Source organism: Patella vulgata, chromosome 3, assembly GCF_932274485.2.
Source record: "Patella vulgata chromosome 3, xgPatVulg1.2, whole genome shotgun sequence".
Classification (NCBI taxonomy): domain Eukaryota; kingdom Metazoa; phylum Mollusca; class Gastropoda; family Patellidae; genus Patella; species Patella vulgata.
Genome location: NC_065881.2, coordinates 35,814,119 through 35,826,733, shown reverse-complemented (window position 1 = coordinate 35,826,733; position 12,615 = coordinate 35,814,119). Strand labels below are relative to the sequence as shown.

At 35.7% G+C, this 12,615-nt stretch overlaps 1 protein-coding gene across 1 annotated transcript in view; it reads right to left on the bottom strand.

Moving 5' to 3' along the window:
- Positions 1–9,660: 9,660 nt before the first annotated feature.
- The window catches only part of LOC126815247 (protein phosphatase 1 regulatory subunit 16A), a 125,291-nt gene continuing 122,336 nt past the window's right edge, over positions 9,661–12,615 (bottom strand). The window contains exons 8-9 of the mRNA XM_050540808.1: positions 9,872–9,921; positions 9,661–9,673 (exon numbers count right to left, since the gene is read on the bottom strand). Coding sequence (XP_050396765.1) covers positions 9,661–9,673; positions 9,872–9,921 — 63 coding nt within the window. The remainder of the gene's footprint in view (positions 9,674–9,871; positions 9,922–12,615) is intronic.

Below are 12,615 nucleotides of genomic sequence, written 5' to 3'. Positions count from 1 at the left end.
TGTTTCATTACCACACTCAACAGATTCCAGTACCCTACATCTAATCTCGGCTGTATGACAAAGTCCGCCATTAGAACTACTTTCAAGTTCCCGGATTACAATGGCGTTGTCCATGACGACCAATGACGTCATTGATGACGAGGTATTTGAAGAATGTTTTATCTTACACAATTTTCAAAGTTTGAAGCTGTTTTTCTTTCAAGTTTATCCGATTTTCTTTAGACAAGGACAAATTTGCACTGAAAATTCTACACACTCTTCGAACGACGCAATTTTGAGAACTTCTTTCTAAACGCGGGCAAGTTTCCCTTATAAGTAAACCGGTGCCGCATCGCAAATGTATAGGCGTAGGTACATATCACTTACTGTCATACAGCCGAGGCTAGATGTAGGGTACCGGAATCTGCCGAGGTTTGCCGAGTGTATAAACATGGTATCCAAATTCTTGACTCCTTGGATGGGGACATAATATGGTTCAAACTAAACAAATCTGTTTTCAATATCAGTAATAATCTTTATACTGCTTCTGTGTATATTCCGCCCCAAAATTCACCAATTTGGCAAAAGAAAAAATACAATCCATTTGATGAACTTGAGAATAACATTAGTAAATATAAAGATTTAGGTGATATACTTCTAGGAGGTGATTGTGATTCCCGAACATTTAATCTCCCAGATATTTTCATCCCAGATACAGATGTGTCTAATAGTAATAAACCTTTTCCACAAATTGACAACTCAAATAATATAAACTTCCAAGAATTAGGAATAATAAAGATTCTGTCATAAATACCTGGGGAAGGGAACTTGTCCAACTGTGTAATACAACAGACGTGTATATTCTTAATGGTAGAACACTTGGTGATTACTTAGGCAACCATACTTGTATTAATTATATAGGCTGCAGCTCGTGGACTACATCATTAACTGACAAAATTAATTGTTTTAAAGTTTCAGCCTTGACCTATTTGTCGGATCAAACCAATCCTTTATCAAAGAACTAAATAAACCTTTTATCCAGACTCAAGCTAACAAATTTTTGTCAAAGTCTTTCGATGCTAAGACACAGACATGGGAGTGGTACCAAAATATTGCTTATTAACTGAGGAATCTGGATATGTGCATAACTCCACATGGCCAAAATGCTACTTACTACCCATTTTGGTGTGATGGGTCACATATTTCATTCCATGTTTTATTTCTAGCATTTCTAGATCATATTCCCATGTCAACACCTATACTAAGTCTTTCTGTTATTTAGGTATTTAAAATATTTATATATACCCATTCATCATACTTGTGTTGAATGTTGTGTCATTATCAGACCAGTGTGAGGTAAATGTGTATTCTAAGACTATTATCATACTGTTTGTCTGGTTAGTAAATGTGTAACCTAGACTAAATTATCATTTGTCTTGTTTGTAAATATATATATTATTTGTCATATTGCAATATGTTTATGTACATGTTCATTTTGTATGCTGTCCTCAATGGATGATTTGATACAATAAAATCTATCTATCTGTACTTTAATCAGATTGGTTCTCTTATGAATACATAATAGTCCATGTGGCAGACCTCGGATTTCGGAGTATCATTACCAATTTGATGAATAAATTCAACCATGATTTTCAGTTAGCCTGGTGCCCGAAGTGTTCAAATTTGGCTGATGTACTTCCGGGTCACTTTGCTAAATGCCATTTTGGCGGCCATCTTTAAAAATGGCCGCCGTTTTTTCATTGCAATTGAGCGCATCAAGGAAACCTTCATAACTCTTTCAAAGATTGACCTATTGATATGGAATATGGCACAAAATGTTCGCAATAATATTCTACAGCTGCTTTTATATGACAGATGTTGGTGAATAAATCATATATTTTCCAAATCAACAGATTATTCTGAAAAAAGCAACGTTTTGGCATTTTTTTTTCAAGATTTATTTTATAAGTTTACTACCAAATCATGTTTAGGGTAAATTTAGCCAAATTTTGTGTGTGGTCTTCATAAGTTATTCATTTGGCATAAATAAATACGCTCAGTGACCCAGTCTGTACAGCTGCGGTGGTCGGAAACTCAACAAAAGTCTTGAGTAGACTGTCAATTTTCAAATGTTGAGCCTCGGCGAGATAGGGTACTAACCACGTGAACGTCTATTTAGGGTTGTTGCAATCGCAACGATATTTGGGGACCGGTTGTTTCTGAAGAAAAATTTGTCACCGAAGACGATTTTGATATTATGTCACTTCTGTGATGTCATTTTCGGTTGAATCCGTCCGATTTCCTGTTTTGTACGGTTTGTAATATGTCCTTTATGGGGTTTTCAGGATCACTAAACTTAAATATTACCTCAAAAATAGATTTTGGATATCGTAGATGATTGCCTCAAAAATAGATTTTGGATATCGTAGATGATTGCTTAAGAATAAAACGGGACAATTGTCAGTCTTTCTCTTGGCTTGGCTTATTATAAAAATTTGTAGTAGTTTTTTTATGGGAGGATGGAATTAATTATACTAGATCTCGTAAATCAGAAAACAAGATTTCATATTATTCCAGCAAAACTGTATGGAATTTTAATACATCTTTGCAAATATATCTAGTTGTTAAGAATTACCTATTCTGTTTGTTCAGAAATGGGCCGAAATAGTGGCTCAGTGGATAAGGCTCAACAAGGTCCGGAATTCGATCCCTGTGTCTGGGCAAATTTTTCCTCATTTCACACTGTATGACGAATAGCCATCTTCATTGACCAAGTTAGAACAGTAGGACGTTAACCCACATTGCATTTCATTTCTGGTCCACAAATCGTAATGTGATAGATTTGTACTTTGAAGAGTCTGGCAACCTATTGTGGTATCATCTAGAATCTAGACAGATGGTATCATGGATTCATATTTGTCAATTGTGAAAGTGTAAAGTGTAAAATGTATTTCACAACAAGTTCTAAGTTTAAAAATGATAATTACAGAGATAATTTGAAATACATTTACGACTAGGTATCCCAAAAGCCATGGCTCACGATTTCCTCTTCGTTAATGTCACAACCATCCAATTCATTAGAATTACTGTGACAATCGCAACTACTGTTTTTCTTCTTCAATGGACACTAGCCAAAGTACAAGGAGAAACAGGAAATCTTGGCAGCGACAATGATGATATCATTTTAATATCATAGGCCTGCCTAAAGCGAAAGAGGAAATTGGTCAACATTACTTTTGTGATGCCTAGTCGTAAATACATTTCAAATTATCTTCGCAACGATTCTTTTTAAACTTTCAACTTGTTGTGAAATGGATCTGTGGATATACCACAAAGTTGCCAGGCATAGTCTTTGATGAAAAACCGGTTCGGTTGTACCATATAACGAAAAAATGCGAAAAGTACCAAGATAAAAATCTGAAAAGTACCGAAAAATGCAGACAAAGTACCGAAATAGTGATAAATACCGAAAAAACTTTTTTGATACTAATTACCGAAAAAATCCGAAAAACCCAAAATATCGAAAAGTTAATAAATAACGAAAAAACAACACTAATTACCGAAAAACCCTAAGCCACACATAAAAATTGCTAGGTGGGTCAGACTAGACCATGCATAAAAATTGTGGGGAACTGTAGGTTACGCATTAAAATTGTGGACACTCTAGGTGGGTAATGGGTCAAGCAACATCAGGCATAAATATAGTGGTACACTTTCAGTCAGGGGCGGATTGGGGCCGGGAACCAGCCCGGGCTCCGTGTCGGAGCTGCCCCTATTCCCCCTGGAAAAATTTGAAAAATGAACCCCAAATATGCGAATGCGATTTGGTGGCATATCTGATTATAATCTCTGTCAAATAATATATCTCATAAATTGATTAATTTAGGCCAAAACCCCGACCTGCAAGTAATTTACAACCATCAACCTGTGAAATTATCATATCGTCATATTATTAATTAACGTATTATCATTGTATCGTCAACAGGGGCGTGCTGGCCCCGAATGGGCCCAGGAGGACGGGCCACGAAGGCGTGCCACTGGTAGGGGGGTCTGGGGGGGTTCTCTCCCCATAAAATTTTTGAAATTTGACAACAGGAAACGCGTTTTGCAAGCACTTCTGGGAGAAATCTTGGTATCATATTTTCCAAATTTATGCTGCTATTTTGACTATAAGACATACTACTGTACTACACAAGACACTCATGACAGGTCTGCTTAATATAATGCTAATACAATGTATTTCTATCCAAATAATAAATTGCATCTTATACATATCGAGGCATGAATACATGTATCAAAAACCATTTCACCTTAAGGTGACAGACATTTGCACGTCAGCATAATATATTTTACTAATCGTTGTGTAAGTATGATTTTTTTCGAGTGCGCACTCTCAATATTTTGAGGGGATTCCGCGTGAAAATTAGAGCTCTCAGGGGGGCCCGCTTATACGGGTGGACTTATTGTTTAATGGGGGCCTGGGAGGACACCGTCCTCCTAAACTCCCTGCCAGCACGCCCCTGATCGTCAAGAGTCAAGAGTAGTTAACTGGTTAAAAAATGGGACTAGTTGAGAAAATTTTGACCATTTGATTAACCAGTTAGGAATATTGAATAAGTAGGAATATTTTCATTGTAAAATGTCCCATTTTTGTTGCCGGGAGCGCTAGTTGATTCCTCCTGTGATGGAATTCGGAATCACCATTGCAGGATTCCGAATTCCGGCCCACGCCCAGCACACCCGGCCCAGAAAGTCTATTATACCAGCCCATTCCAGACTCCAGTGATGGCGTCGCGGCCACATACAACATGATCATCGTCGCTCCATGGCCGGTTTTATAGACGAATTGGACAAGATTATTTTTTTCATTTTTTGTCCGACTGGCCCTTAGGGCGATCGCATGGCCCAATCTGCCCCTGCTTTCAGTTGGCCATTGATCACAATGTGTCCCGCATAAGACTAGTTGGGTATTGTAGGTGGGTCATGGGTCAGGCATTTAGTAATTGAAGCATAATCAAATAATACACTATTTATGAATAAGCATCGATCAATGAAATTGCTTAGCTCTGCTTAGCTTTAGCCCTAAATGTTAATTACTGAACTGAGTCAAGACATTCACCTAATGAACATTTACATCAAGTTTCAGTATTCTACTAACTAAAAGCAGAGCTATTGTGTTCCAAAGTCTTGACCAATCAAATTGCTTATCGCTCTTTAGCCTAAGCAGAAAATTCTCACGATCGAACTCAGTCAAGCTAATATCGCCCTCACTTCATTATAACCAAAGTTATCGTGTCCCAAAGCATCAACCAATCAGATAGCTTATCTCTGCTTACCCTAAACAGACAATGTTCATCATCGAACTCCATCAAGGCATTCACCTAATAAATGCCTACACCAAGTTTGAACATTCTACCTCAATTAGAATGAGAGTTATTGTGTACTAAAGTCTGGGCCAATCAAATTGCTTATCGTTCTGCTTACCCTGAGCAGAAAATGCTCATTATCAAACTTAGTGAAGGTATTGATGTAATGAAACTATACACCAAGTTTTATCACTCTCACTTAATTAGAACTAAAGTACTATCGTGTCCCAAAGCATCAACCAATCAAATTGCTTATCCCTGCTTACCCTAAGCAAAAAATTCTCATCTTCGAACTCCATCAAGGCATTGACCTAATAAACACCTAGACCAAGTTTGAACATTCTAGCTCAATGAAAGAGAGTTATTGTGTTCCAAAAAGCGTGACGGACGGACAGACGAACCCATTTTAATAGTCCCCTGCTTTCTTCGAAAGGCGGGGGACAATAAAATGAAAAGAATATGATTATATATATATACAAGAGCAGTGTGGACCCTCCAATGGGATGCAAAATCCGCTAGTATGGGCAACTGTCCCATCCCGTTAGATAAACAAATGCACATAGACAGGTATAAACTGTAATTGGTATAGATAAGCACAAGAATAAAAGATCAAACAATTATTTAAGCGGTATAATGAACCACGAGCAATAGGCCATAACAGTAAAAACATGATAACAACTTGTGAAATCTTGTTGAAACGTCGCAGTGAAATAAACTATTGTAATTGTTATCCATAAATAGTCTGTTATTTGCTTATAAAAGACATATTACAAGCTACATCAAACAGAAAATCGATCATTTTACAGAAATTCTGGCCACCATTCTGAATATTCACCATCTTGGATTTTTTTAAACACTCTGTGTTTTGGTTAATTTTAAGTTCAGTAATCACTTTCAATTGGATATTACATGTAATATCAAACTGTGAAATAACTATTATCTGACAAATTGGCCATTTGAGCAACTTTTGGCCGCCATTTTGAATTTCTGCCATCTTGGATTTGGGACACTCATATTAGAGATTATTTTTTATGATCAATGTTTCTGATATCTAGTAAATCACTTGAGTTGACCAAATAGATAATTTGGCTTATATGGGTCTGAACAAATTTTTTTTAGTAAACTTATGAACAGACATCATGGACCCCCCCCCCCCCCCGAAAATATTGCTGTTTTCAGATTAATCTTTTATTTAGAAACCGAAAGCATTGATTAAACAACATGTATCATATACCAGCAGATTTAGAATTGTATTATGAACATTTTGAGCCATATAACATATCCATAGATGAACCTGTTGAGGAGTTGTGGAGGTTTCCCTTGCTTGCACTATTTCAAATAAAAAAATGGCGGCCGTCAAACCCACATTTGGCAAAGTGACCCAGATGTCCATCAACCAATTTTGGACACTTTAGACCTAAGGCTAACTGAAAATCATGGTTAAATTTATTCATCAAACTGGTAATGAAAATCTGTCTGTCACATGGACTATAAAGACTTATTTACGAGTATTGGAATTCTGAGCCGTGGACTTCAATCATACGACCTGTCGTATGAAAGAATGACCATTTTAGTGAGTTCATTTATTTTCACCCTTAAATCAACCTACCTTGTGGATTCGCCCAGCTATGGACCGAAATTAGGGCTATTTTTGATTGAAACCGGAGACCCAGGTTCCCGAGATAATAGCTGATATAGTTGAAAACATGGAAGCATGATTTCCCCAGAACCAGCTACTTTCAGCATTTTCCGTGTTTTCTCTGTCCAATTTTCCTGGCGCCCGATGATTTACCAAGATACAGTAACATATCTGTTATCCAACAACCCTTTGGAAAAGATATCCAAGAAGACATCCAACATGAATGGCCGATGTTTAAGAGGAAGACTACAAAAATTATTGGGGCTCTTCTCGAGAAATGCATCTGTTCTGGGTTGTCGGATCAATTTCCGAATTGTGTTTCGGTAATGCAAATCGGACGTGTTTTGCTGGTATCCAGTGTAGAGTGTGAGAGGGGGTTTTCAAGGCAAAAATTTAATTAAAACAAAACTAAGAAACCTCCTCAACACTGCTACACTGGATGAGCTTATAAGAATTTCGTTGCAAGGACCGGCTATTGAGTACTTTGACCCCAATGTGATTTTGAAACGTTGGAAGTTGAGCAAAAATAGGAGATTATTTGAGGGCCTTCCCAGTCATAAAATTAAACAGTAATCTGTATAGTCTTCTGTAGTCGTTATTGTTGTTGTTATTGTTGTATATTTTATTAAAGATTATCAAATGGAATGTACCTGAAATAAAAGAAAAGAAAGTACTCTAAATTGTTGTTCTTTATTGCGTACGGGATTTGAATTTTTTGTTGACATGTAAGTTTTAATTGTGGTCTGAACCCACCTGCTTAAATAACGATAAGAGTTATGCCTCGGTAAAAAATGTCCGACTGGGGAAATTTTGAAATCTCATCACTGATTTGAATATTAAAAGTTACCGTAACACTACAGTTTACGTTAACACAATATCATCTCTTCTAACAGAATGGCTAACCACCGAGAACTATACGCAATATCGATAAAATAAGGGCGAGACTGCCTGGCACACATGCCATGTTTCCTACCTGGAACTCTGTCTCCCTCTGCACACCAAAAAACATCATGTGGCGCATTATTATTCATATACCGGTATGATTGCATCATCTAGCAACTTGAGTTTGCAGCTAAAATTAGATCAGTTACACCTATACATGTTAAGCATTCTGCATCTTTCCTTTCTTGAGTCATCAAATTTGCACTTTCGGATAAGATGCATTTGAGACAAAGCTGCTGTGTGGGTGTATTGCAGCTTTGTGTAGCTATCTTTTTCTAATATATCTTAAGCTGTGTTGTAGGTCAGCACTAATAACAATGAAAACTTTTCATTGACCATATGAAATAATTGGCTTATGAAACAGTTTTCAAATGCAATCATTATTGAGCTTCAGATCATTTTAACATGTTACAACTATTTGTACCATCCTTTAAATTGTAAATAATTTAAGAAACTTTTAATGCGATCCTGTCAATGTGACTCTATGGGTCAGGAAATGGGTTGTTGCCTTTGTAAATCTATCATTTCTTTTAATAATATATTTGTAGGTAACAATACGCAATGCAGATATTTATAAAGCTAGATATACAAAGGGTATCAAAGTAAGATATCGAGTTTATAAAGAGAAAGAATATACAGAGACCAAACTAATTAAAGAAACGCTGACACCAGAGTTTAATCATTCTCGAGTAATAACTATACCAAAAATGGCCCAGTCACATCTTGATTTCTTTGAGTCTGGGTGTATAACCTTTATGTTGTATGGTGTGCAAGATGAGACTAACACGGACAATAAACTTGCAAAACTTACTACTAAGGTAAATAGACAAATGTTTTTAGTTACATATATGCAGAATCTATAGATTAATTATTTTTATAGGTTAAAAGGAAGATCATGAGAATTATATCAATGTATATTTTTATGCATCTACATTTAATGCGGACCTGTATTGTCATCACTTTTGTTCATTATCTGTCCATAATTTGTTGTGAATATGCAAGGATTGTTGATTTGGCCATAATATGGGAGACTATCGAAATTCAAATTCTTTTGATTTCGTTGTTTTACATTCAGACTTATTAATACTAAGTCCTTTGGTAAATTTTGAGCATGCTTTGCCAATTTATATTTCCATTTTTTATTTATCTGTTATGGTAACTGACACAATGCATTCAAAATAACATTATTAATGCTAGGTTCCCACTATCACGATTCGTGCTCCGATTGAAATTGTGGTTTTAATTATGGAGTAATTGTGGTGATCCTGTATTGAGGTCAGAGGTAGCAAGCAGGTTGACGGTAACAAAACGTATCCGAAAGTATCTGCATGTAGCAGATCCTGGACTCAATAGGGACAATATATCCTATCGTAACACATCGCACGACAGTGGAAACCTGGCATTACACAACATCTAAAATATTTGAAATTCTATAACCTGCATCTGACTGTAAGTTTATATATTTATGTCTCATCAATGTGGAGAAGAGTAGCAGAAATATATGAAGCTTGCTTCGGATTTGTTAAGAAATATCAGAATAATGTGCTAAAAGGTTGAATTAAAACAGTTAAATTCAATTCTTGTCAGTCCCATATTTTCAGTAATTAGCAACATTTGAATTAACAATCTTAAATTATTACAGGAATTACGACAAATGGAGTTTATGGGAAATGTAGCCAATAATTCTGGTAGAAGAGGTACTGTGTTCTCTAATGATCCAGTAGTTACTACTGATCAAGCTTCACATCTTAAAACAGAAATGATTTTACTTCAAAAAAAATATGAAAGACTTCTGTCGAAGGAACAAAGACTACAGGTAAATCTAAATAAATTATAAACTCACTATTGTAGTTTTTCAAGTCAACATAGGTTCCCTAGCAATTTATTTTCTGCCCAACTCGAAAAGAAGAGTGTTCTGATTTGTTATTTTGTCAGAATATTTTACTGTACCTCAAAAATTCCTTTTATTTTCATAGGCTTTATGTATTGAATGGTCTGGAAAAAAAGATGCAGAATTTGAACCTTTTTTCCGAGCTGTATCTGCCGTGGCACATAGTACTGGTGCCAAATTAAAAACAAGAGTTCAGCTTCTGAACCAGGTAATACAATATTACTCATTGGATAAAAAACATCATAATATGTGACTCGCCGCATCAATATGAGTCGGAATGCGTGAAAATTAATTTTGCACAAGAGACAAAATAAGCGAAAATATTGATTTTGATCGAAATTGAGATTTTAACAAAAATGAGTCAATAAATATACTATCTATCGACTCAAAAGATCAAAATAGCAATAAAACATTTTAAAACGCCTTTATTTGGACGTTTTGTAAGAGTACCGTATTCTTAAATCTGTATTTTTCTGAATATTCTCAGTGGAATTAGATATTTTTCTCTGCTCACAGCGGGGCGACCTGTCAATCCTCTTGCAAAATGCTTGGCATCGTTGTAAAGCGGAGAATCTCTAGTTTATAAATATGACCAAAGTATTGCCGATGAAATCATTTTGAAGGAATACAAAAGGGTTTTAAAACCCCTAAAAATGTAAACACACTCCGCTTGTTGCTATGCTTCCAACACAATTCGTTTGCTGATTGGCCCAGACAACGCGTGCAAAGCATTGTGGTTCCGTGGCCGCATCAAGGCTCAAGCAGACGATAGAAATTAGATTTGGGCAATGTTATGGGGTGTCTACATGCGATTCACTCTGAGAAGTGGCAGAAAACAACTTTTGTTGTTGTTTATTAAAGATTTAACGTCCAATACAATGAATATGATATTATGGACAGGTTGATTTCATTAAATTGTTAAAAACACAAAATAAAAAGATCCTCGGATACCAACAACTTAATTCTGAATCTGGTCCTATATAGATAGCTGTTGAGTGTTAATCAAAACATTATAAATCAATCAACAAGCCGTTCGTGTCATTGAGTAATACTAATCCGTAATCACTTCTCACGGATTAATGATTAGTTGATTGATAATTAACAATGATAAGGCCACCGACAATTCATTATTTACTCCGAATAACTGATCAAAGCGTCGATGATTTAAGGTTTCGTTTGGTCTGTTAGAAAATAATTTATAGTCCTTAAAAGGAAATAAACAAAATAGCCAATAATTTTCTTTCCGAATAGAATTTTATTGATAGGTGAATTCCGTTTACTGTCTTTCATACGGCATGCAAAGTTAAGAATGTATATTGGATATTATTATTGTTTAAAATTTTATTATCACAATGGGTCAGGAAAATGAGAACGACTAATGAGTCGAAACGCGGCGATTATCGGGTGGGAAAAATAATCTGCCATTGTTTTAATTACACCGCTTCCAAAACGAACGTAAGCATTTCATGCCAATGAAATTGAAATTTCTATTCTATTATGAACTCATATTTTGATACCGTTACGGTACCTGAGGCTTAAAATAACAATAGACTTATTGTACACGCAAAATCTTAATTCAGGCGTGCAGCTGTGGCGGCTTCTTTGATGATTAAGATAGGCTACTAAACTTGATTACCCAATCAACAACCTTAATCTTCTGACCACTGGCACCAAGGTGCTAAATAATTGATGAGATTAACTGATTAAGTTATAATATACAAACTTAGACTACTAATGTATACACTGTTCTAAATTATAACGCTATCATAGGAAATGTGAATATGCTGCATTTGTTGTGGATGTTTTGCTATGAAAAGAGCGCATTTACAACGGTTTTCGTCTTCAGCACCCTTGAAAACCTAAAGAAGAAAATATTAATATTAAACAACAAAATAACGAAAGTTTTAATGGCATGGTTGCCGTGTGATATTGTTTTGGAACATACCGACACCTTTAACTTGCCTTTTCTAAAAACTGCAGATGTCAGTGCATTCAATTCATTTGCAACTGAGAGCTCGCCCTTTTCCATTCTCGAATGTTAAACAGTCGCCCATGCCCGATGAATTAATAAATTAAATTCTCGTAATGCAATTATATCCACTGTAAATAGCGTTTGTTTACAGCTATCTATACACTGGCATCGTAACCGTGCCATACGAAAACTCCATAGTATATACAATGAAACTAGTTTCAATTAAGGTGTATAGTCAAACAATGTTAATACCGTATCTTTGATCATAAGGCCTAGTACCATCTCTTTTAATTAGACTCGCAGTCAAAACAGTAGATCAATCAGCACCCAATTAATTAAGCTGTAAACAAGTCAAACCATATTAATACAGTCAAAACAGTAGATCAATCAGCACCCAATTAATTAAGCTGTAAACAAGTCAAACCATATTAATACGGGATCTTTGATCATTAGTACTTTCTCTTTTAATTATTATTATAATCTTTTATTAAATTTATGAGAGTTTTTAGCATACTGTTGTCTTTTGAAAAATGTTCTCTTTTCTTATGCTTGACAGCATAAGGTGTTGAATACCGTCATTTCATTGGTATACCCTACCCTGCATGGTGTGACCATAACTGATGGGTGACCATAAAATCATCGAATATGTAAAATGATAAATATTCGTTGCATCGACCCAAAACCATGTTTTTCGTATTCAGCGCCCCCGAAAACCTCTAAAATGATATATTACACGAGTACCAAGTATAAGAACTCCAATAATTGCCATTTTGGTGGCCATTTTGAAAAAAACAAGATGGAGGATACAGTCCAGTCGATCGCTGAT